The 27476-nt window shown below is 34.7% G+C and overlaps 2 protein-coding genes across 2 annotated transcripts in view; one reads left to right on the top strand and one right to left on the bottom strand.

Moving 5' to 3' along the window:
• Window positions 1-17085, bottom strand: part of LOC149805355 (tubulin-folding cofactor B-like) — a 33865-nt gene extending 16780 nt beyond the window's left edge. The window contains exons 1-3 of the mRNA XM_089949616.1: window positions 16834-17085; window positions 11546-11689; window positions 1559-1652 (exon numbers count right to left, since the gene is read on the bottom strand). Of these exons, the coding sequence (XP_089805742.1) occupies window positions 1559-1652; window positions 11546-11689; window positions 16834-16953 (358 nt within the window). The 5' untranslated portion in view covers window positions 16954-17085. The remainder of the gene's footprint in view (window positions 1-1558; window positions 1653-11545; window positions 11690-16833) is intronic.
• Window positions 17086-17322: 237 nt separating this feature from the next.
• LOC149805354 (dual E2 ubiquitin-conjugating enzyme/E3 ubiquitin-protein ligase BIRC6-like) overlaps window positions 17323-27476 on the top strand; it is a 221346-nt gene continuing 211192 nt past the window's right edge. The window contains exons 1-2 of the mRNA XM_089949602.1: window positions 17323-17539; window positions 24667-24848. Of these exons, the coding sequence (XP_089805728.1) occupies window positions 17359-17539; window positions 24667-24848 (363 nt within the window). The 5' untranslated portion in view covers window positions 17323-17358. The remainder of the gene's footprint in view (window positions 17540-24666; window positions 24849-27476) is intronic.

Genomic DNA, 27476 nt, shown 5'->3' with positions numbered 1-27476 from the left:
ATCTACATTGCAATTTTTGAAGGTGTTGGTGAAATTGGATCGAAGATACTGAGTGAACTCACTGATCACAAATCTCACCTTGACAAAGCTTTTAAGTATCCAGTAACCATTGTAATCAGTAATTATGATGCTAAAAATAAATTTAGACTAAAGTAGTACCGAAAATTCAATCATGACCCCTTTTTAAATGAAAGCATTTTTTCCTTTTTATATTAATTCTTACATTTTTATAACTTTAAAACAGCATTATATATTCAGTATTGTGCTGAAATGCCATTAAACCATACATATCAGAGATGCTAAAACTCTTGTATTTGTGCAGACATATACCAGACATGTATATCAAAGGTTTAGACCAGTTTATAGACACCAGTCATAGGACTTCTCAAATATCATTACACCAACTTGTCTTTGATTTACTTATCTATTTAACTGTCAAATAAACAACTTAATGAAGTAAAATTCTAAGCTTGATTACAGAAATTGGTCAGGTCTGATTTACAGTTTCTTTGCTGGACAATCAACAGAAGTGGTGTAGACAAAGCTTGTTTGGTCAGTATATTTTCCAAATTGTTTAAATACTGTATATGTACAAGATAAAAGACATAGTAGGTATCAAAGCTAATCTTCTGAGCTTATAAAAAAAAAAACTTCAAGTGAATGACTGTTCCAGGGTCAGTACTAATGGATATTATTAGGTCAGTCCCTTACACCATGTGGTTTGTGTTGATGTGTCAGTACATAACATCTTTGGAGCAAAATATATGAAGCCAAGGCTTGAATTAAGAGCAAAAGATACCAACTACAACTACCTTTTATTACCATCATATAAGACTTATTTAAGAACTGATCAAATTCACCATCAGAATTGACCAGAAATTTTAATTAGGTGTTACATATTTTTGAGGTAACACGACATCTTGTCATCAATTATTAGTAAATTTTGAAAACTGATATCAACAGTTTTCAAGTTTTTTGATTTGAACATAAACAGTACCCAATAAATGAGCTTAAATACAATGTTTAAAAAAAAGTCACTTATCTCTGAAATACGGGTCACAGTGACTTTTTATGACCATCCATTCAGGTGATGCCACAAGATTTTCAAGATGATGACCATGGCAGTCACAATAAATGTTAAATCAGCACCATTTCTGCATAAATCAACAAGACATTTTAAGAAGTCTTCCAGCAAAATCCCCAAGTCACTAAGACCATCCATTTTGGAGAAGTAGTGATAAAAAGATTTTCAAGCTATACTATGTCACTGGCAGCCATGGCTGCAGTCCGATTAGTATTGTTTTTATTTAAAACAGTGCATATCATAAGAAGTCTTTTAGTGGAAACCACATGTCAATACAAGCATCTGTTCTGAAGAAGTAGAAATAACAAGACCAACTAGACCCTGGGATAAATGTACTTGTAACATTTCATAGTAATCCTTCCAGTAGTTTATAAAAAGTAATAAGAAATAGATGGACAGATGGTGGAAGAGATTCCATCATACAAGCTCTTCTGGTCTTTGACCAGGACAGAAAAAAGGCAATAAATAGGCCACCTGTTCTTTTAGTATAGTCTTCATCAGACAATTCAAGTTTCTTCACTTTGGACAAATCTTCAAATTCTCCTAATTTCAGTGTTGGGTCTACAACCTGAAGAAGAAAAATTACAAGAAGTGAGAAACTGGATTTGTGTTTGTGAAACATTATGTCCCCATTGCAGTCCAAAAATGTTCCAGTTATATTAAAGAAACAAATAATACTATATTCATTGTAATGTCATAAACATCTAATCACATGATCTATGTATCTGCATAAAGAGGGTTATACATTTTTCTGTATACCTGCCATCCTTCCAGTTGTTGGTTGGTGGTTTGGAGGCTTCAAAAATGAGATTTGTGGTCCCTAAACGGTAAGTGCATGTGACAAATGTGATTGACCTTGTACAGTTTATTTTGAATAAAAAGAAATAAAAATAAAATACATTTTTCTTTGAAGAATTAAATACACAAACAAAACTTAATATTTTTTTTATAGATCATCATCAATGACACACAATCAAAACTACACAGACATTAAATAAAACTAGAAGAGAGTTTATGGATGCCCCAACACATTGCATCAAATGGCCTAACAACAATTAAAATGAAGTGTGATGGATGGATACACAGGTAGATGGACAAGAAAGCCCCTATATCTGTAATAGTGATGATAACACATAAAATTTCTGCCTTTAAAATCCATTATCAAATAAAATTAGAATTTCAGTTAAAATCCACATTCCATATACAATTTTGTCATGAAGTACTTGACTCATCTGTTGGACTAAGGCATACATAAAAACTTACTGATGCAGACTTTGCTGCTCTCAGTACTTTATTGGAGGGTGTGATGGTTATACAAGTTTTAACATTGTTCATTTCAACACTCAGAAGAGACTGGATGATAGTCTACCATTGTAGAGACTGGATGATCATCTACTGTTGTTCATACATAATCAAAGGTCTTGTTTAATTTTTCTGAGCAATGGTAAAGATCCCTCTGCATCCGAACTGTTGTGAGGGAGCGCTGAACATGCAATGGTCACACTAGCTATCATGTCAAATTATGGCATACTTGGTGGTGAATGACAGCTGCATTTCAACACTACCTTTAAAGAGGAATCTCAATTCCACACTACTTTACTCTTCCAACTAAAGAAATAATCATGGTTTAAGTTTGCTATTTCATTACATACTATATCGAGTAAAATTTAACTAAAAGACTTTTGCCACTGATCATTAAATAGCCACTAATCATTAACAAAGATGACTTTAACTGTCTCATGCAATGGCAATGAAATGTATTAGCTACTGTTCTTCAATACACATTTGATTTACAAAACTTAAAAAATGGACTACTTCCACCTATGCAAATTAATCTAATAGGCTCTCCCACTGCTGCAGCAGGAACACATTAATCACCCACGTGATTGTCAAATCAATTAGGTAATCAGTGAAATGATGTCAGTTGATTTCTGCATCTTAACCTTTCAATCACCTCTATCACAACCATATAACATGTCATGGGGTGATCATTATTTCCCATGCTCAGAGCATAAATATCTTAACAATTTAAACTTTTTGGTAATATCACACTGCCTTCATCTGTGACTAATGTTGATCATATGACTTATATTATAATGGTCATATGATACAGAGAGACTGGTATAGATGGGTGGTGATTCAGGCCCCTTGTCTCTGTTTAGTGCTGGCCTCTGCTTTTGCATTTTGATCACCTCTTTCACCTTCCTTTTCAATATACTGTCCTCTGATGTGATCATATGGTTTGATTGGGGATGATGGAATGACCCATATTGCTACAATGTTAAAGTATGACCGATGACTCTCTGTTGATGAGTTCCTTAATCCTGGTTTCCAACAATGTCTGTTTAGGCCAGCTACTTTCGATTGTTTTTGGTCCTGTTGGTAAGTAAGCTTGTCAGTTAATTTTTAAACACAAATTAAGACGAGCCCGAGTCATTTTACTTCAAAGGTGCTGCATATATTAAAAAAAAAATATACATAATGACTTTCATTCTTGTAGAAGTGAAAGGAAAGCATACCAAAGATACATAAACATCTGTGGGCAAACAAAAAGACACACGAGTGTCACAGAATTAGGCAAAGAAATAACTTGGTTTTGCCTTAGAACTATTCGACTATTTCTAGTTGTACATGCGTACAGCGTTATCTAGGGTGAATACGTGTTTTTCCACGTAAGCAACTGTACTAACATGTACCTTGCCAGAAATTACTTGTGACAAAGTAACATTACTAACATGATATGCACGGGTATTTTACCCTGACTTCTGCTCACTCTACTATGGATTTAAGTAAGATCAATTTCTAAAACTGACACTGGTCGTTTTAGATCACGTCAAAGAGTGTATGCTCTCCATTATTCTCCAGCCATAAGGGTAAGTGTTAAATTTACCCTTTTTATTTGATATGCGAAGCTTATTCTGTTTGTAATGTCTTATCGCGTAATAATGCATTTATTACAACGCAGATTTGAACTTTGAATTACAAGTCACTATTAGAGGTTAAACCATTATCATATATCTAGAGATTATACAGAAACTTTTATTATGACCAATTGGTTTTATTGTAGCTGATTGTGTTTGTTGCTGTGAAGTGTGACTGTCAATGTGACTGTGAATATGACTAGAGCTGTCTGAAGCTGTCTAAAGTCGTTTAGAGCTGTCTGGAGTTTCCAGAGTATTTAAGGCTGCGTGCTGTCGATACGTATGTATGTACGTATGTCTGTGCCACGGACGTAGACATAGCAAATTAAAAAGGGTGCTGTATGCTGTCTGTACGTGTGAATACGTATGACTGAACATGTGGATACATAAAGGGTGATAGCGGCCGATAAGAGTGTGGGCCAACCCAAGGAATCGTGCGACTGTACAAGGGGTCTAGAAGCATATGTTTGGATCAATTGTTGTTCCAATTGCGTTTTTATATTCATAAGATTATTTTGAATCTTCGTTGTGTTCATAAGATTATTTTGAATCTTAGTTGTGTTCATAAGATTATTTTGAATCTTAGCTGTATTTTGAATCTTAATAGGAGTTCATATTCGAGATTATGTGAATCTCTCTTGTAGTGTAAAATACTGTTTGAAGCGTATCTGCAGTCCATGAGGTTTCTTGGATCTGTACTTCATATTGATTTAATATTTTTGGTTTATTTTCAATGTGAGAATGTTGTGTAGAGTGATTTGAGTCAACTGTATGTTGAGAGCTTGAGAGAATCATTGTATTTTTACATCATATATTTTTCTTTATTAATTCATTCATAAATTTCATTCTTTCTCACATTGTGTTTGTCTTATTCATTTAGTCCGAAGACCCACTCGGTTTCTATTCTGCGACAAAGAGGAGCCATCAAGTGATACTTTTCATCATTTTTCATCTTGCTGGCACATAATTTTGCTCAATCCAAATTCAAGTTCAGTGTATGATATTGTTTTACTTAATATAGACATTCTGGCAGATATCACAGGGGCCCAAGGTGGCTGAGTGGTCATAGGCATTTGCCTTTACAGATCACTGACATCTCACCTCCATCTGTGTGGGTTTGAGTCTTGGGCCAACATGGGAATATGAAAAAGCTTGCCAGTAGCTTCCCATGCATCGCTGTTTTTTTTCTAGGGTTCTCACAGGTTCTTCCTCCATTATTTATACTGGCTGCCATGTATTGCCTATGATGTGCTGAATAATGGCATTAAACCCACAGCAACAATAATTTTATCCGAAATGAGACGATAACTTGCACGTAATGCTACATCAAAAGATTTGTTACAACAGTGATACAGCTCTTGCTCATTTTAATGAACTTGAAATGTAATGCAGTTCTAGACATAAAATGCCGTTTCCAATACCGAAGCAAAACGCATACTGAATTGGACCGGTTGATAAAAATAAAATACAGCAATGCTTACCATTTAAAAAGATGCAATTGTCAACAGAATATTCTGTTCAAAATAATACTAATTCTGGACACAGGGGATACCACCCCCGTGTTTTCTTGACTTGCAATGTTGGCCTATTCTGCACACAGTGTTGAAAAGATGTAATGTTTATTAATCAGGCTATAGAAATGAAATGCATTATTTTGGACTGTTTCTGTCAACATTTCAGTCGAGCGATCAGGTCAGGTTTATAGCTAGTTTTACAAAATTCAATGTAATAATGCCAATAAATGGCAGGAGATATTAAGGAAACAAAGCCGATCTTGTAAAAAAAAGTAAGTAAAGTTCAACATTTTATAAAAAAATAAGATATTATGTGGAAGAGAAACAACAATGAATAGGATGTAATGTGTTTACAATTTCTTGCTGATGGGGAAAAATTATTAAAGAATTTAGAAACAGACAATCCGCCGGTGAATTTATTGAAAATTTATATTCAAGCGGCAAGTTGATACGTTGGGTATCAGACGATTTTGTATGTCTGGGACAACTTCTGGCAAAACTGGAAACTTGGATTAAAATGCAGTATTGTTTCAAGGTATACATTTCCATCTTTTATATAACATATTTATTTGTATGATTCTAAAAGATACATAGTAAATTGGATTTTCTGGGCAACCAGTTCAGGAAGGTCATGGAGTGGGTCTTCATGTTGATATTCAGTAATCACACTTTCATATGCATTTCAAGTTGAAATGCCAGATATTTTTGTACACTTTATGAATATCACTTTTCTTAATTAAACTGCGATAGTTCTTTCTTGATACAAAATGGATTTTTGACCCAAAAGAACATGTGAGCCGATGTTTACAGAAATGATGTATCGTTGCGCAGAATTACCCAACGCATAGAATTGGCCGACATGATAATGCAGTACTGCTATGGAACCACTGTTTATGAATTGGTCTATAGAATGTATGTAAAACAAGTATAAAGGAAATAAGAACCATGTTCTCAAAAAGAGTGTCAGGACTGAGAAGACCTGAACTCTTCATTCAAAGAACTCAGGAGATCACAGCCTATTTCTGAGAGTCCCTGGCATAATCTCGCTTAAGACTGCAGATGTGAACTACTGTCAAGATGAATTCAAACAAGAATTAGGCACAGATACTCAAATATCATAAGTCAAATTAAACTTTCACCTAATATTTTGTCTTCTGTTTACATTACTGTCATTTTCATCGCATGTCTGTTTATTGAAAAAAGAAAACAGATTCTGTTGACTGATTTTTATGAGATGACATACTTTTCTGCACTCACTAAAAAAATCTCTACCGATCCTATAGTTCCCTAGTACACATCACACATACTTAAATAGCAGTCATTATTAATATGGCATATTGATGAATTGACAATAGTGTCCAAATCAAACTCTCGGAAAGCTTTCATAATTTATATTAGCTTCATCACTTATTTAATTTAAACACCATGAAAAAAAAATGGGCATGGTTTATGTGCCAAACAGTTGGTGGTGCTAATATACTAAATAGAACACTGGTTTCTTTGAAGTATGTCATATCAGCCTTCAGAGGGCAGTACTTTTCACAAATAATTAAAGAAGATAAACTTATTTAATCAAACTGGCTTCATATATTAGCCTTTATCTTTTCTGTCGACTGGTCACTGCTAGCCAAAAAATAAAAAGGGGGAATATCCCTGGGGAAAATGAGTCGAGTCATGTAGATGCATTACAGGAAGAAAGGGTGCAACCTTTGAAAATTTCATGCATATCTGGCTCAGAAACTCAGGCCCCAGAGAGCACCAATGAATACAGGATGATACCTTTATTTTCTTTTTAAAGCATTATTATTTGACAAAATTAAATATACAGATAACAAGACGATAAGAAATATGTTTAATTTACATAAATCATGGTTCCCATGCTTTTCTAAATATAAATTTCCAGGTCTTTTCCAGTTTTTTCCAGGAAGAAATTAAATATTTTCAAGGTTAACATATGACCATTACTGAATAAAATTAACAAACATTTTGGATTATAAAACATGCATTTTCCAAATCTGAAGATGTTTCTCTTTCAAGACTCCAAAACATCTAAGTCAGAAAAGATGATCATGTACAAAAGCACAAAATGAGTCACATGAAACAAATCTGACTATATTCCTATAAACTGGCATGTAAAGCCATTTCAATGTACAGAATACAAATTCTAAATTTGATTTGCTGACCTGCATTATATTGCTATGTGGAAAGAACATAATGAGCATAAATTATTTTGTTTCCTTTCAAACCTTTAATTCTAAAGAATTCTAGAGCAATATATGTGCATTCTATACAAAGTAAACATTTCTTCTCACAGTATGAAAAAAGACCCAATAAATTCAAAGTATCAGAATCATATCTTGTAACTAAAAAGGTTTAACCCTAAATTGATGTGTGCTAATAAAATCTTAAAGTTTTTCAACAAACCTAAACTCATTAAGACAATCTTGTTAAAGATTCCATCATTTGTAGACATTTACAAAAGCATTGATTTAAATTTTGATAAAAGACCTTCAAAATTATATATTGTTGTATAAACAAGGTCTGAATTGTTAGTAAAATCAACTTGTCTTCTTGTAGTTCAATAAACCAGTCCCCAAGCCTGTAATGATACATGGGTTCTTATTGTTTCTTAATATATTATAAAAGGGACGACAATTTCTCCTGCATTCTATTTAAGATCTGAAACCAATGCTTCAAGCTACATGTCACTGTGTTATAGTTTCGGACCAAGTTCACCAAAGAGATTTGAAATTTTTCTAATCCGGGTTTCCTCCGAATATTCCAATCTCATTTTTCACATTTGGACAATTAGGATGGGTTCAGAGCAATTACATATAAAAAAATTTGGAATATGCAGCCACTGTAAGATAGCTTACCATAGGGTCTAGTAAATTTAAACTATGTTATATCGACTTATACCTGCATGAGATCGATAGGAAAATTATTTATTTTCTCAAAAGGGGGCGCTCACCAGTTATTTGAGAGAGTGACGTATGTAAAGTGAAGTTGTTTGCATTTAAAACATGCACAAAGGAGAGAATGTTGGCATACCTCTTTGCTACATTAATGTAATGTCAATGATGTTTCTTTGGATATTGCACTTTTGGAAATTGTACATGATCTAAGCACACTGCTAACTAAAATGACTGCTCCCCTGTGCTAAAAATAAATCAGTCTGAATTAGTCTGAAGTATATTATGCATAGCAGCTATTAAAATAGGGAAAATGAATTTTGCCAGACTAGACAATACCAGTTTCTGAAAGTGCAATGAATGAATTACCAAATATATAAAATGTAAAAAAAAGTTATCGGCTCTATTTTAAACAATTTACACTTTTCGGAACTGAAAATGACCAAGTGGAGCTAGCACTTTTTTGAAAAGTGCACATCTGGAGTAAGGCCAAGCTGTATACTCTATAACCCACATTACACCCATCAATCAGACACCAAAATAAAGGGAATTAAAGGTTCTTTGAATTATACCTAAGATATACAAGGTCTTTTTTAAATAGCCAGTATAACCAGTGAGGAATGCAGGGGAAATTCATTTTCTTTAAAATTCTAACCCTATGCAAAATGCGAAACTGTAGAACGCCACCAAAATGGTAAGTATTATAATCATGATTTCTTTAATCTGCTGACAGACTCGATGAAACTTGACCCGGTACTCACCATTTCTGTTAACAGTCACATGACTTCACAGATCTCGAGAACAATTACAAGAAACTTAGTCTGGTTCCCTGCTTCGTATGCTCCTTGCATGAGACAGCACATGTCAATGTGGTAGTCACGTGATAAAACAAAACTCTGAAAGTTGGTCTCGGAATAAATATAGAGAATTTTGTGCTCTTTCATTCTGTATTTTTATTACAACCAGTATACGACTTTCAGTTAATATTTTTTTCTACAATATTTGAAAATGACGGTTGTGAGATTCTGTGTGCTTGTGCCACTAGCAATGGCTAGTATCAGCTCAAATTTATCAATGCATTAGTTTATCATCTTCCAGCAGATTAAAGACATAACGATTTTAATATGTGCAATTTCTAAAAACTTAAATGATTTTCATATTAGTTTCATGCTGGTATAACTCGTTTAAACAATGTTTAAGCTTGCAAGCCCATCGCCTAAGTGACTATGCATTAATGCCACTTTGTTGGCTTCTTCTGATGGTAGACTGGTTTTCATACCTTCCATATAAAAGATACAGATATCGAGCTGTCTGTGAAATAATAAGTCTACTAGACGAATCGAATCCAATGAGCATTTGGATTGTCTCAACAAACATATTTATGGCAAGCACCCAAATGATCCATACTGCAACCTCCTAATATTCTGGTTAAAACTCGATAAATTTAACTCGCGAATTGTTTCGGGCGTCAAGTTGTGGACAAAACTTTCCTGTTCTTTCCCGACTTTCGTCAATATTTGCAAAATTCAAAGACTTTTTACGGTCAAGAATTTTTAAAAAGTTCTCCCAACTTTTTAAAAACGGCTACTATATGTTTGATTGGCGTTTAGCCAATTACCACCCCTCCCCACCAACACACATGCATTCACTGAATTTTTATTGTTAATGCTATACCACAGTTTGGAACATACACAGTTTTGCTATACTGCAGTTCAGTAAATTCGGTGGTAGAGAGTTGTGGACCCCAACCACTGAATTAAAACAAGGGAGAGAGGTATTTTTAAAAACATAACTGACACTATTTATCTTGACAATTATTTTTGTCGAATAATTATTTTACAAGCATTTTCACAGTGTCAATTAATTGGCATTCACCCCCTGAGATGTCGCAACAAAATGCAAAACATTTTCTTCCACAAACCTGATTGTCATTAACATAAATATCTTTTCAACCCAACAATGAAAGCATGGTTGCAAACATTTTCCTATTATTGATTGTGTATGTGTGTGTGTGTGTGTGACTCAGTCACATTATCCTGACACCAGGCTGACCAGTCCTAAAACTAACCTCTTAATGCTGAGTGCCAAGTGAGGCAGCTGTTTTAATAGTAACATTTTTGTAAGTCTTTGGTATGACTCGGCCAGGGTTCTAACCACTAGGCCACCAGAGCGGTCATTATTGATTGGCAACACACAGAAAAACACTAAAGTATTTGTGCCAAGTCATATTTTTCTATGTATTCACTGCAAGCTGATGTCCATGAGCAGGCATGTTTGAAATGATGGGGAGAATGGTTATCCTGTTTAATAAAGGATCAAAATTCTGCAGAGATCTTTATGATATTAGCTCATGTTCCAAATATGACCAAAATCAGATAAAAAATATGGCCTCCAAATTGTTAACAAGCTCAGTAAACCAGATGCAATACTACATCATTAATAAGCATATACCATCCATGATCTTAACTAAAGAAGCCTAAATTCCAGGTCTCATAAAAACCAGATAAGAAATATGGCCTTTAAAGGGTAACAAATTTAGCCAATCAGATGGAACTGATATATAATATATATGTCTCTAACTCGTTAAAAAACTTGTCTAAGATCTTGATTATACAAGTCTAAAATCCAAGTCTGATCAAAATTAGATCAGAAATATTGCACCCAGAATGTTAGCAAGCTCAGCCAATCAGATCACCTCATCAATATATATGCTTCACACTCAATGAACATGTCCAAGATCTTGCTCATCAAACTCAAGTGAGATATTGAGGACACAAGCCCATATTCTAAGTTTGATCAAAATATGGCTTCCAGAGTGGCAACAGGCAATTTTTAATGGATGGATAAACCATGAAGGATAACATAAGATGCACCATGGATTCAATGCCATGACACAAGCTCCCCATACCTTAATGTCAGGTGAACTAAAAAAAAACAATGTGTCAATTTACCTTGATGCTTGGATGGACTCTAAACCAATGCCTAAACTTTACTCAGAACAATCATGCTGACTTTTGAAAAATTATTTCATTTTCGATATTACATACCCTCGTCATAGCATTGCAATCATCCATTTTATAAATGGGCTAACAATCATTGACAAAAGAGTCTTACATGTATTCGCATTCCATCATCTACAGGGTAAGACCCTAATAGGGCTTCATCATTGTGTAGTTTACATATCAGCTCATTGTCTTTATTGTAAACCTCTAGTTTCATGTTTCCAGACGATGATCCCGTCAGGAGCTCCAATTTTCCCTGAAAGAAAAAGGGAGAATAAATTGAGTCACATGTTGCATTTTTCCTCAATAACTTACAAAATACAGTGTTACCTGTATTAGCAGACACCTCAATGTAAACTACACCTACTCATATGGAAAATATTTTAAAATCCCTGGTTGTATTAAAAACAAACCAGGCCAAAATGAGCTTTTGCGAGAAAAAGATTAAATTATTATTAAAGAGCGAGAAAAATGTGTAGGTTGGCCATGATTAAACTCTTTACCTTGCTAATAATAGCCAAAAGAACTGCCATAGAACAGCACAAGAAATCAATGTATTTTATGATGACCCCAGATATATTGATGTATTTATTTTATTACATAGTGAAAATTTCATGGAAAAGGTTACAATGTTGAAGTTATGACAATGTGAACTGGTATATAAGATATATAGTGAGTCTCATAAAGGGCAGACACTAGTCATCCATGTCCAACCAGCTGCCTGTATCCCTTGTAAATCATGTGATGCTCTCACCTTTGCCAGCAATAGTACTAGTTGGTAGTATCGGAATGTCTTGGGGTTTGAGAGGCATATTTTTATACATTAATTGCAGAAATTGCACTAAGTCAGGTGCTTTATGACCAAAGTTATGCAAGTCAAGTCATACCAATGCTGGTTCAAATCACAACCTGCAAAATTCATAATCAGCAGCAGCTTTGAAAATATCAAGCAATTTATTTCAATTTGAGAACCACCTGTAATGATAATTGAGAATATTTTCCATGAATGGATGTAAGTTCCTCTGCAACTTCTTGATGTATGCACACCTACCCTCAAGATTTTGGTTCCTATGTGGATTTGTAGTTTATACCCTAAGCTAAAGTAAATGAAATTTTGAAGTATACAGTGGAGTCAGACAATGGGAGGTCATATGGGATTCTTAAATATGCTCCTGGACAAAATAAATTTTAGCAATTTTTTTGTGTTTCTGAAGAAATCATACTTCATATAATATGCTTACAGAAAATCAGCAGACTTGCCTTTCTTCCTAAACAAGACGTTTATATCAAGGTGTGCCTGTTTGGAGGTCCCCTTCTTATAAGGGCACCACTTCTGCAGAATGAAAGTGGTCTTATAAAAGAGATGACCTTTCTAGAGGGGGTTCACACAGATGTGAGCAATAATTAAATCAGGGATCGTAATGGGCTTCGCCAATGTCGCAAATTGCGATTTTTTTTCCTTATTGGCGACAAAAATATCCCATCTGGCGATTTTTTTGGCGACAGACTTTTTGTTTATTTAATTTGTACATACAATCATAGATTTGGACTGGATAAATTAAAAGGGAGAACGAAAGGAAGCCACAATCTTGACTAAGCAATGCATTGGAATCAATCTGTTACACAAACAATCCTTTGTCTGTATTGACAACCCCATCTTTACAGTGCATTGTTACATCATAATCTGCTTATGCTGACATCTGGGCTGAGTACTATATGCTGTGATACAGTCAATCATGCTACCGAACTATACCTACAACTGACCGGCTTCTGAAGACGCGAATAGAACAGATACAATTAATTGAATGGCTAAATCTTCTGTTGGTTTTTTTTTTTTTTACATATACCAGTACAATAGTTTTGCTGAACCCTCACAGAAAACTGATAACCTTTGAAGTACCGACTACTGTGTATAAATACAAAGCAATGGAAAAATCTCAATCACAATTATGTCTGTTGCCAGTGCAGCATTTTACTCATTGATCTTTTCCTTTTGCCATCAATCCGTGTTACGGCTGCTGAGACTTAAACTCCGAAACAAGAAATAGCACAAAAAAAAACAACAACCAGTTTTGCATAATTAATAATAATTGTTTATTTCTCAAAATACAAGAGTGAAAGAATCTCTAAATTGGGTGTGAATTTATGCTTATATATACGGTCCAATATTGCCAGGTGTTGACTCGTGTAAGTTTCATTCGTGGGAATGGAGATCCTATTTTGTTTGTCGAGAAAATTTATACAGCATTCAGTGATCATTCTTGGGATTTAGGAAGCAATTCACTACAAGCTTTGTGAAGCTAGCCATAAGGAGGTGGGAGGCTGCTGATAGACTACTGGTGTCACCTGTCAGTGCTGTGGACTGTGAACGTGGATTCAGTAAGATGAACCTCATAAAAACTGACATCAGAAATAAACTCTGCATCTCATCTCTCGAGAATTTCATGAGAATCAGCATGTACAGATGTGAAAAATTAGACTTTGAAACTGCATTCAACAAGTGGGCAGCCCTAAAATTGTGACGGATCTTCATGTAACACTTTGTAACATTTTGTTAATGCTTGTTGTAATTAAAGAATTAAGTAACCCATCTTTTGTAATTTTCATTGCCTGTTACATTAACAGACTAAATTAACACTTGGAAAAATGTACACTACTTGTTCTGGCGACACTTTTTGAAAATTGGCGACAAAATATTGAGGTTGGCGATTTTTTTGGCGACAGCTTTTTAAAAGCCAGGACCATCCCTGATTAAATGTAAAATATGAAAGGCATAACTAATTTTTAAATATTTAGCTGTCTATGATCATATAACTATATAGTGGTGATTATAATAAAACACTAAGTTTCTGGATCATGTTTTTGCACTGTTCAGTTGGGTACATTTCCAGCTGATTTCCTGAGCTTATCCAAATACTACTGGTTGGAATCATTGGGTGTAGACTATACACAGCCATGTGTGACCTGGTTCAGCATGTGAGGGATCTATGCACCTTGTTCTGATCTCTGTCTACATGAAAATGACATTCTGGTGGATTCTGCAGCAGAGTGGAAGGAATACCATATGTGGGATCATTTATGTTGAACTTTATTACTGTATAATGTTTGTTACCCGACTGACACCGTATAAAAACTTTGTGCTCATAATATCTTTCTGCCTATTTTTGGATGGTGCATTTTATATATTCATAGGCATTGTGAACAGCAGTTTCATATATTTATAACTGTTTTGAGAACAGTCCATCTAAATATTTCTCATATGTTAATAGCATAGCTACATAATTTCATTTTAGCATAATTTAAAAACTGCATACCCAAGTGAACAGAATGGTTTCGTATGTCAAAATTATAGAAGTTTCATATCTGTTAATAAAATAATATTATAATCTACATGCTTATATGTACAAAATAATGCATACTGCTGAAAAGGCAAGGTATAATCATTCTATTGTAAGGGCAGATAAATCCAAGAAACACATTTTAAAAACTACTCAATACTTCCTTCAAAATTCAGTGCATCATTCAAGTAGCAGTTGAGTATTTAATGCATGTGTAGACAATCTGTAAAAAGCACATGTCTCATCTAAATTTGTATATCAGATCAAAACTGTATGTCTACCTGAATCTAGCGTCTCCAACCCATGGCCATCAGGCAGCATAGTTCTTCACAATTTGTTGCCCAAGGCCATGTAGGCAATCCATTTGAAAATATGCATTTTAACTAATACTTATTCCAATATTCTGTATTGCCTTCTGATGATTATTTATGTATCAAACACAATATGCAGATATCTTATTTAACAATATTATTACAACCATGTAATAAGCATGTTATTAGTGTCATGTAACAATTATTTGGTATTTTTGTATTCAATTAATAATCTGTTCCTGCTTATGCTGCCCACAACCTTCAGCATTTTATCTGTTTTGGCCCCCAGCCCAAAAACGGTTGGACACCCTGACCTAGATGGTTAGAATTGCACTTCGTGTTCAAATTTATTTAACATACAGTGTAAATAATTTTTACAAAAATTTACAACTGGTCGTTAAACTCAGTTTTTTTTAATAACTGGTAATTCAAGCTATTCTCTATCTCTTCAATGGTCTAAAACCCATTAGGTCTAAATTCCTTGTTACAAAGCCATTCAGCTGAAATGTTAATATGACTTTCTAGATGGTCACCATATTCTGCAAGTTTCTTCTTGATTGTCGGACATTCTTATAATTCCCACATTATTCTTACTTTATTATTAAAGCATATAGTTGCTTATAAGTTGGATCCAAATGCAAGCTGCAAAGACCCAGATCTGCCACCAAATACAATGACAGATCTGGGTCACTGTAGTTTGTCAGAAGCCATCTACAGAACAAGCAACAATGGTCAGGATCCATGTTGTTTACAGTTGGACTAGACTTATAAGTGAGTGTATATCAGAGTCACACATTGCATTATAACAGGATATGGCTGTCCATACCTAAAAAAAGTTAATCTCCTCTTTCATGTCATGACATTTACATTAAGTTGCGGGTTTAATGTCATTTTTTAGCACATGATTGGCCATACATGGCAATCAGTATACCATGTGGAGGAAGAACCCAGGAAAATCCAGAAGAACCACTGACCCACAGGAAGCAAATGTCAAGCTGTCTCACATACCCACATCTGGTGAGCTCGAGAATCAAACCCAAATGGACAGAGGTGAGATTGCAATCATCGGCAAAGGCGAGAGCTTTAGACCACTTGTTACCTGTGGTCCCCTTTCATTAGGTAACAATAAATTAAAATAGTGATTCAAATTGATCACTATATATTTTCTGTCAAATGAGTAAAGCCCTCAGTATTATAAAAATTTAATGAGTAGCGACTTCAAAACCCTTCTTTCTTGACATACCCTTTGGAACAAGTCTAGATAGTCAAATTAGTATTCATGTTGTATTTTTATTTCTATAAAGACTTCTTGAACATATCTGTAACAATAAAAGTTTTACTCTGGCTTAAATTTTATGAGTGTGCTTTGTGTTTGCTTCATGATTTTGCTTTCCGGTGGCCTAGTGGTTAGAGCATCTGCCCCGGATATGGGAGGTCATGGGTTCGAACCCTGGTCAAGTCATACCAAAGACTTTTATAACTGGTGCTAACAGCTGCCTTGCTAGGCGCTCAGCATTAAGTGGTTAGTGTTAGGACTGGTTGGCCAGGTGTCAGGATAATGTGACTTGGTCTGACATCATGCTACATGTCTGCGGCTACGCAAAGCGTAACGTTAGATATCAGCGTTTATTCTTAAATAGGTCGCGTGACCAAGGAGACAAGTGTCCTGCCTTGTAGTTATTATATAGTACATGTATGACAGGTCAATTGTTAGTAACGACAGGAGCACCTGTGTACCATAGCACGTGTACCTTTAAATCAGCTATTGTCATATTTTTCTGGAAACGCCTTTCTGAACCGAAGGTATTTACAGAGCTGGTGATGATCACACTGACCATACTTTGAGTGACAACTGTAATGTTTTGGGACATGTTTACATCTGCTCTATAAGCGCTTCCCGTCGACTTCCCGTACGCCCGAAAGAACGTTTTCTCACGTACCCGGAGTGACAATCGATCCGTAGTCTGGTACACAAACTGTTGTCACATGACTCTAAGTCTATTCATGGTGTGCGTGTACCGTAACATTCTTGAAACAAGTTTAAAGTGCATTCATTCTATACTAAAAGGAAGGGTACCAGACTAGATTAGTCGGCTGAAATAATTGTCTCAACGTTATAATGATCATTGTTCTCTCTTCTTTTTTTTTAAACGAAACAAAATCTTTCAACCTAAGTTTTAGCTTTCAAATGAAATTTTGTTTTGTTCAAGAAATAGCAACTTAATCGAAATACTAATGATGTCATGACGAGATTTGCTTCGATGTTGGATTGAAAGATGGCGGCCACGAGAAAGCGGTGGTATGTTGGTGAAGATGGGTGTATACCCATTGGAGAACCTGCCGCCAGTGTTACATACCACTCGTCGTTGAGTTCCATCATAGTGGCAACAAAGGAGCCCGCCATTAAAGTTTATGATGTTACTTCGGGCTCTGTTTTACAGAAATCGAACTTGTCTGGTGAGGAAATACTGTACCTGGTTTGTTTGTGTGTATGTTGAGTGTATATTAAGGTGCTTGACAGTTGTTTAAGCATTTTATGTTGCAGCATTTACAATAGGAAGAGTTAACGCAGCTCGTTTCAAAAAGTATTGACAAACCGTTTACAGGCACGACATTCTCTTTTTAATCTAAGCCCATCAGGTATTTCGGTGCGTGTTTCATTTATAGGATTTTGTCGTTCACCTTCGTCGAAATCCTTTTACAAATTACAGGTTCAAAAGAACATAATCAGGAAAATGATGTGCAGTTGACCTGGTTGACAACTTTGAACTAATGTCAATGTTGATATGAAAGTCTGTATCAGAAAACATAGCTTAGCCTCAACATGTACTAATATTGTACCCTAGCCCTACATGTAAGACCTTTACGCTGATATTTATGTTTGGGCGTCAGGGTCTTACCGCCTAACCAACAGTGCTGTGTAGTGTGTTTTAATGTCAACTAACATCGTAAGGAAAGTCAAATCTTCAGGATTATCTCACACAACTGGCAACTAAAATAACGACGCTTTTCAACAAAGTATAGTCATACTGTTTTATGACAACAACATGGACTTTACTTTCTCTGATGTCTTTTCTCTAATAAATTTTCACAAAAGAAATGGACCTGTTTTCAAGTTTGATTGGCCTACATTTCAGTTGATGAAAGCTGGGAATGCCGAAATCGGTTAAGTTGAAATATTACTTTTTAACAAAACAAATAAAAATATATTAGGCCTATTGGAACTGTAAAGTAATGTTTCGTTTTGTTCAAGAAACATATCTGGCACATGAACATACTTAAACATACTTCGGTATACCTCGACTATCTTTTGCATTGCAACAAATTCAAATGTATGTGAACGGAACATGAAAATGCGACCATTTGCTAGTGTCATATTTTCATTCCGCCAGGATAAAGACAGCACAATAAGTATATTAATTACACATTAATTAGTGGAACAGTGTCTATATATGCTGCCAAATGTGTGAGATATTCCTGAAACTTTGACTACTTGTTACGATGTCAGTGACATCGGAACATACTATACAAGGACGTTATTTGGATAGTAAGACATAACACTGAAACAAAACCAACATGTGCTATGTCTTACATTGTAGGACTAATTGTACTCCAACTTAGTCTGAGTTTCCTCCAACCCTTGCCACCCCATTTTTGATATTTGGACATCTATGTTGGGGCATAGGGTCAAAGTCCACTTTGTATCAAAAAGTTGGAATTCGTCGACACCATTTGGTGTTGGCATAGGGTAGCTGGTCTAGCAAACTTAAATGACTTTTCATCGAGATATACCTGTATGAAATCAATAGGAATATGATTTATCTTCTCAGAAATTGCGAGCATAGCATTCATTATATCTTTAATCTGCTCACAGACAAAAGTACACCTTTGCTTAAACTTGACCTGGATCTTGCCATTAGAATTCCTACGCACATGACTGCACAGATCTCTTACCCTACCTGTCAGTGACATCAGAGGTCATATAGTCACATGATATCAACAATAAACCATTTGTAGTGTTGCCGAGGGAATACAAATTGTACATATAAAATAAAGTCATGTAACCTTTATAGAAAAATGAAATAACCCAAACTTCTCAAAATATTTATTCTGAAAACAATGACCGGAAATATGTAAATGTTGCAGCAACTTGAAGAAAACCAGATTCACTAAGCAGAGAGCACAGGTCGATGCAGTAGTCACGTGATACCAACAAAAACATTGCTGACACCTCCTCAGTACTTGTTGAAAATTGTTTTTCACCGTGCTGTGAGGCTGACACATTTCTGGTGGTTGTTATAAGAATAGATATGTTTAGAATTAAGTGTGCATTATATTTATTTACAAACATTATGTGGCCTAGTGGTTAGATTGTCCACCTTGGATGCGGGAGTTCGTGGGTTCGATCCTTGGCCAAGTCATACCAAAGAGTTACAAAAATGGTACTAACAGCTGCCTCACTTGGCACTCAGCATAAGATGTTAGTGTTAGGACTGGTTGGCCTGGTGTCAGGATAATGTGACTGGGTTCGACATCATGCTACATGTCTGTGGCATGATGCTCCAGTGCTAGACATCACTATAATCTGTTAGACTGTAGACATGGTAGCGATATGACTGAATTTTTTTAAAAGCACACACACACAAACTATATATATATAACCATCGATGTACTTTTGTCTTGTCTGTCAGTGCATTAAATATATTATAAATATTATACTCACAGTTTTTGAAAAAACAAATCATATTCTTATCTACTTCAAATGGCTATATCTTGATGAAAAGTCGTTCAAGTTTGTTAGGCTGGCTAGTAAGCTGTTATCCTTATGCCAACACCAAAAGATGATTGCGAATTCCAACTTTTTGATAGGCAGTAGAATCTGACCCCACACCCCAACATAAATGTCCCAATATCAAAAATGGGGTGGCAAGGGTCAGAGGAAACTCGGACAACCCAACTTTGTGGATGGGGTACAAACATGAGCTTGTGTGTATCAACAAAGCAGATGGGTGTGATTTTCACCTGGTGCTTTTTCATCCTATTGTCAGATATTTTTAACATGTTCTTTACAAACACTCAAAGAAATTAAATAGTTCTCTTATTTAATACCAGAATCGCTGCATTTCATTGTAGAAATATGTAACATATCATTTACCTTATCCGATATTTTGTTTCAGATTGTCTGTCATAATAGTTCAACTGATAACTGCATCCGTTTTCAGCCTCATTTTGGGTGCCAAATAAGGACATTGCTGCCTTATAAGTTATTTAGAATTGTAAACAGATAATAGTAAATATGGTTTATTAAATAACATATCGTAGAATATCCAAATATGGCACAGAAAACCTTGTTTGGAAAAAAAATTACTGTGAGGATCTTGTGTTATGTCACGGTGGAAAAAGTATGGTTAGAGTTAATGCATCAGTATAATATACCTGATACATGCTTAGCCAAGCTTCCTGAAAAACTTACCTCTATTTAGGTAGTAGATTTTAACTACAGTCATCTTTTTGTCTTTGACAATCATTTATTTGCTTCATTGTAGGTTATAGGACCATACTGTAGCCTCAACCACACACAAGGCTGCTTTTAACATTTTGATATGTGATTTAATTTATAATATAGTATCTAAATAAAATTCTGAATGAAGTAAAGAAATTTCTAGTTTGCACAACATCACTTTTTATCTTATCGATGTCTCCATTACCATGAGACCATTTTTGTCTGTTCATATTGTTAGTGGTCATATTGATTTTCGTTAGAGTGCTGCTTCATTTTGGCTGCTAAGAAGGTCAGATATGTTAGTGTGAACATAAAAATGAAATACAGAAAAATAATGAGCTAGATGTATTCTAATGCAATGTGTGATAATTGTACACCATCTTGGTTGCATTGTAATTGCCCATAACAAAAAAGGTTTTAATTGTTTTTGTTTTCACTCCTCACCGTTACTTACTAGGGTCTTTTCTTAGTGGGTGAATATCTAGGCTGTTACTTTTATATAAATTTCCATCTGGTCTCATGGAAATAGTTGATATTTTTTTTATTGTTTTGCCAGAGAACTGGAATTTTCTGTTCTGGATCTTCCTCTCATTTAACTTTAGTCTTCACTCATTCATCTCCCTCTTCACCAATCATTTAGCAATGTTTTAAATAATTTTTTCTTTTCTTTTTATTGATTAAAAAAACCCCAACTAATAGTTCATTAAATGAATTATAAATTGTCATTTATTTATGCAAGTTTCTTCCTTCCAAAAATAAAACAAAAAAGAAAATTAGTCTCTTATGTCATCAGTTTAGTGTGGAAAATACATTAACACTGGCCAGGCTTAGCTAATATAGGTATGTGAGAAAGATTGCCAGTATCTTCCTGTCGCTTGGTGGTTCTATCTGGGCTTTTCCTAACTGCTCTGGTGGCCTAGTGGTTAGAGCGTCCACCTCGGATGCGGGAGGTCATGTGTTCGATCCCCGGCCGAGTCATACCAGAGACTTACAAAAATGCTACTATCAGCTGCCTCGCTTGGCGTTCAGCATTAAGAGGTTAGTGTTAGGACTGGTTGGCTTGGTGTCAGGATAATGTGACTGGGTGGGACATCATGCTACATGTCTGTAGCATGATGCCCCAGTGCTAGACTAACTATAAACTGCTACATTGCAGACATCATAGCAATAAGACTGAAAAATTGTTAAAGCTGTGTTAAAAGTCAAAATCACATCACATCACTGGGCTTTTCCTGGTTTCTTCTTCCACCGGTTATACTGGCCACAATGTATATCCTCTCTTGTGCTGAAAATGACATTAAACCCCATAACAACAACTACAACTTTAACACTACCAGTAAGGTGATGTCTTCACAATCAGTTCTGCTGATGAGGAACAGTGTCAAATTTTCTTGTTGCAAAATTTCATTAGATATAGATGACCAAGTTCACATTGTTGTCAATGTATCACATTGGCAATGGGTGGTGGGTCAGTTTGTCAGTAAATACCAAGGTGGATGTTAAAAAGAATAAATAAAAAAAAGAGACTTTGATAACTTTATTAGCAGCGATGAATATACAAAGTCTGTCCAATTCTGACACCATGATTATTTGAATAGTAATATTTCCGTTCTAGGTATGTATAACACTATCTTTCCAGAAGTAGGTAACTGACCTATATTTCATTTTTTAAAAATACTTTTCTCAAACTTGTTTGTTTTAGAATCGATATGTTTTGCATTTCTAACGTGTATGTTTATTGACCAAGGTGAATAGTAATTGCAGAGAACATTATGTACATTTCCCCATACATCTGCTCTTACTGGTGGTTGAAATTCAATACAAAATACCAAGTTAATTGTTCACCAAAAAGCAAGCTTTTCTCTCAGAATTTTATGCTAAGAAATCTTTATTTTTTAAAATTTATATCATTGTGACCTAACTGATTAGAATTTTCTTTGAGATTCTGGCAATTTGTTTTATCTCATGCTGGTAGTATGCAATACTACTATCTTCTGGCAACTCGAGTATTTCAACTTCCAACATAGTTACACTATTGTTTATTTTTTTAATTATTATTATTGTTATTTGTTTTTGTTGTTAATGTTAGTAAGCATCAGCTTGAACAGAATTTACTAGAGCATAGCTCAGCTTATTCATGGCAAATTCCAAGTTGTGGTTTTGGTATGGTTGGAATATCGTATACTGTAGTACTGAAAGTAGAAAAGCTCTTGTTTAAGACTGGTGTCTTTTCTATATTACATTTAACTGATTAGGCCAGAACTGTTGTTGTCATACGTTGGGTGACAGTCTGTATATACGTTTGAAGTAAACAAAATTATTTCATTCCTACATTAAGTTCAGCTCCAAAATCATTATTTGTGTTCAGATATAATTTGAGAGGAATTATTTATTTAAAAATTATTTGTTGGAATTACAAAGTGTTTATTTACATTTTGGACAAAATCACCCTTTTGGAATTATTGTGTGAATTCATTCAAGGACATTTTGGATGATATTATTGTGATGTATCAAAACTATTGGCACATCAGCTCATCCAAGACTGTTAGCACATTCAGTACTGAAATTCCTTTGTACTCACTAGACTTTTAAGACTGTTTGGGATTTAGTTCACAATACTGTACGTTCCTTCACACTTTATTCATGGGAAATAAATTATTTGCTGAATTTTGCAAAGCCTGTTGGTTTTGCCTTTTTCTGTTAGTTTAAGATCATTGCATCTTAAGACCAGTATGGGGCTGGCTATTTAGTACATACACAAGGAAGGGGGTTTAACCTGAATGTATATGCTCGCATGTGGGGGTGGGTGGTCTACCGATAATGTAGTAATCTACACATAGGAAACCGGGGGAGGGTGAAACCTCGATAATTATTTAATATGTAACCTGTTCAACTGGGTTCAGTAGGCATTTAAATTTTAACGGACACTAGACAAACTTTTTATAGCTTATTTCTTTGTTACTGCAGGTTATTTCTTTGTTGCCGCCAGACATTCAACATCGGTGGACTAACAGTTTTATTAGAGCGCTCTTAAAACTCACTTATTTCGACTGTAAGAACAAACATAAATACCTAATAATGTTCCCTACCTTAAATATGTTCAGCATGTTTTTTTATGTTTTTTATATATTTGATGGTGCTTTTTTTATTGTAATAATATCATTGTATATGGGTTTTTTTAATGTTATAGGTGTTGTCTAATGTTGTAAAGCACTTAGAGCTTCTAAAGATTAGGCGCTATACAAAGTCTTTATTATTATTAATATTAAACACGTTAATATTATTAATCCTTGATCATTTCTGCATGGATTAAACATAGGCCGTTCTGTAAAATTTGGGGTGTGGGTGGTGTGTGTCAATGGTATGTACACAGGTGGGGGTGTAAAAATAAAAAATGAACGTGTACATGGGGCAGGGGTCAATCTTTGCCAGAGTACTGCGTACATACTAAATGGTTGGCCCCTATTATGCTGATATATCATTAAACCCCCATACTAATACTACTACTCATCCTCAAGAGGTCGTTTATTTAAAAGATATTTTTTTGCAGACCACATATGCCATGGGTGAATATGGAATGAAGTGGACAAATGACCACTGTATTGACAACTAATCCACATTTTCTTGTTTAAATATTGATAAATTATCTATGTTCTTTGATGTAACATTTCATGGATTGGAGTAAACAGACAAGTTTTGTGACATCAAACTTTTGTATTAACACCCAATCAGCTAATTTTTGCTGCAGATTTAATTTTTTTTAATGAATATTCATTACTCATGCAAAAAATTAAATCCCTGACAGAAAATACAGCTTTACAGCACTTACCCACTAAAATGTTTCTCATGGAACTAATTTAGTACAATATGTTTGTTACAGTTTTTCATATTTGTACACATTTTAATCAGAAGAAACTGAATCAATACATTTGTGTATTACATTCATGAAAACTGGCTTAAGCATATTGCAACATTATTTAGTTGGACAAAATGAACATCTATCATGTTTTTTTTACTGCTGCATGAAAATTTAATATCTGATTCAGAATTATTTGAAAAAGTTAAATTTTTTTTTGTTTAGCTGCCAAGGGTGATGCTCTGCATTGTGTCTTCCTGCCCAAAAAGGATAGGATCTTCTTTTCTGATAGTCGAGCTGTGGGCGTGCGGAAGGATTTGCATGGTGTTTTAATGCTGGACACTGCCCTACAGACACCAGTGGCCAAAACAGAGGATATTGTTAAGTTAGAACTACCCCTGGCTGAGGTACGACACAAGGAATAGAAACTAAATTAAATTTTCTCATTCTATTCAACCACAGGTTGGGAAACTTAGTAACTACTAGCAAATTTTAGTGACCATTTTCAAGTTTCAGTTTACCAAACTCTAATTATTTGGCTGACTCAAACATAGAGAGGAGAAATGAATTTAGTGGGGAATTAATGGTAGAATGCGATAAAAAGGTTTTAATTAGGGCAAATTAAAGAGTGATTACAAAAAAAAGTGAGGTTAGTTTTAATTTTATCAATAGGTCTGTCCAGCACAACTGTCAACAGTCATCATCTGCTTCATCTTCATTTCAGCCACTAAAAGTTGTTATCTGGAGTTGTGTAAATTGTCTTTCATTGTATTAGCTGGTCTCATATTTCAGTGCTAAAATAAATCTGATAGGCTGATGCCCAGGATCTACGTTTAGATTCGGTCCTGTTTTCTAAGTGAGGTGTCTGTTGTGCTTGTCAAAAAAAATTATAATTTGCCTGAGGAAACTTTGATTGCGGTGATGAAATGTGTAAGCATATTTTCAAGATGTTGACATACCTGCCACAACACGGCACAATCTAAATCAGATAGCCACTGTAGTACGTGAAATTGAAATCTGATTTTGTACTCTCAAACCTCCTGACATGGCCTTGTTTACAGAAAACATAATTTTCGGTAATATTTTTTTCAAAAATACCCCCCCCCCCCCCATTTTCAGTATATGCCTGTGACATGTAGAATGAATAAAACATCAGGTATAAACCACCATTTCACATATTATTTAATTGGCTCACAATAGCTAGTGGGATATGTTTGAAAACTGCAGTGGGTGAGCCCATTGCGCTAAGTTTTATAGGTAGGATCAGGAAGTGGAACAATCCATTATAGGTAAATTAAAGATATGCTAGATGCTTGTACAAGAATAAAAGTTATTACATACCTTTGCTTTGAATTAAGAATGTTTAAACCATACGTATTATAATTTTGACAAGTCTGTGAAGAGTGGAAACGTTTCTTTTGAAACTGAATATATAGAATGCATAGCATGGCATGGTGATTTCAGTCGTTGGAATAGTGTTAAAATGCAATTCATATTTGAAGCCAATTTAGGAAGCAACTAGCTCTCGGCAAAGCTGAACAAAGTAAAAGAACATGCCCTCTAAAAAAAGAAAAGAAATGGTAGGATGTTATTAATTCTTTACACATACTGCAAATAATACATTGAAATACCCTAGTGAGTGTAGTGATGAACGCTAATGCCACTTTCATTACCTTGTTATGAGTCTATGCTCTTAGAATAATTGATAGAAAAGAGTGAAAGACAACAAGCTTTGTAAAATTTAACATAATTTATTTCCCAAGAATGAGATGAAAAGAACTTTGGGTATTGTGAATTAAATCCCAGAATAATCCAAGAATTACAGACACAAGTCCTAACAGTTTAAAGTCCTGAATAAAACTCAGTACAAGTCCGGAAGAAATCCAAAAACTGAAGGGGATGCCATGTCTGTTATAGCTTTTAGAGTGTTGATGTTTCAACGTTTTTTTTGTTGAATCACAGAAATATAATTCCAGGTATGAATACACTATAAATTCCAGTGAATGTCTCTATCCAAGAATTTTATAAGAATACTTTTGTATTTCCAGAGAAATACTCACTTGAATTCAATGATTTGAAGACAATAAAATTTAGCCCAACTGGTCACAACATAATACAACTTGAAAGTGCTCATGTTAAAGCACAAATAACCAAGTCCTCACAATCACAAGATTATATTGTTCCCTACTTGACCTCAGGTCACAATTTGCATTTTCTTTATTAAAAAAACCCTTTACCTAACGGAAAGTAACCTTCTAAAATGTTCCTGATGTTTACAAAACAGTAACCTGGATTATGTGTAATTCATTTCGGAAACTCCAAAACTTTGACCCATATAAACATATTTACCTCTTCTTTTAGTAATGATTCTGATATTCAGCTCATACACAGAGGGAATAATTTAGCAATGTAGTAGTTGTTTACAATGAATAAAATTAAAAAAGGTCAACATGGGTCAAGCAGAAATGAAGTCCAACATACAATGTTACATTACAATAGCATGTAATAAAAATAAAATATAACTAACAATCAATTGAATTAAATATACATAACAACCTTCAAACCCCTTTGAACCCCATTGAATTTATATTCAAATTGTAGCTATTGTGACATTGTGTGACAGAATCAAATTAAGGGAAATTTTATGCATGTGGAAATTTGAGTTGCGGGCTTGTGGCATTTCAGTCAGGGTTCGTGAGTTTATTTAAGTTAGCAGCCCAGGGCCTGTGTCAAAATATTTTTTTACTGATAAAGGGCCTTGACCTTGATTTTAGTTTATATTAATAGAGCCTTAGCTATATCATAGTTTGTGGTAGTTGAACAGATGGTGATTTTACTGCTGACTACATTTGTCTCTATGTCCTTGTTATTCTGTACCTGTACCATTAACTGAGGATATCTGAACGAACAGCAATCCATCAAAGTCATGATTGTTCATATTCCTCTGTATTAAACTGGTCACTTTAAATTGGCTCTAAGCTAGCAGTCTCGCAGCCAGAAAGGATTATGCTGTAAATTGAATTGCACCTGTTGAA

Source organism: Sinohyriopsis cumingii, chromosome 2, assembly GCF_028554795.1.
Source record: "Sinohyriopsis cumingii isolate HCF-2022 chromosome 2, ASM2855479v2, whole genome shotgun sequence".
NCBI classification, from domain to species: Eukaryota; Metazoa; Mollusca; class Bivalvia; order Unionida; family Unionidae; genus Sinohyriopsis; species Sinohyriopsis cumingii.
The sequence above is the reverse complement of the archived record's forward strand: the minus strand, read 5'-3'. Positions and strand labels throughout refer to the sequence as shown.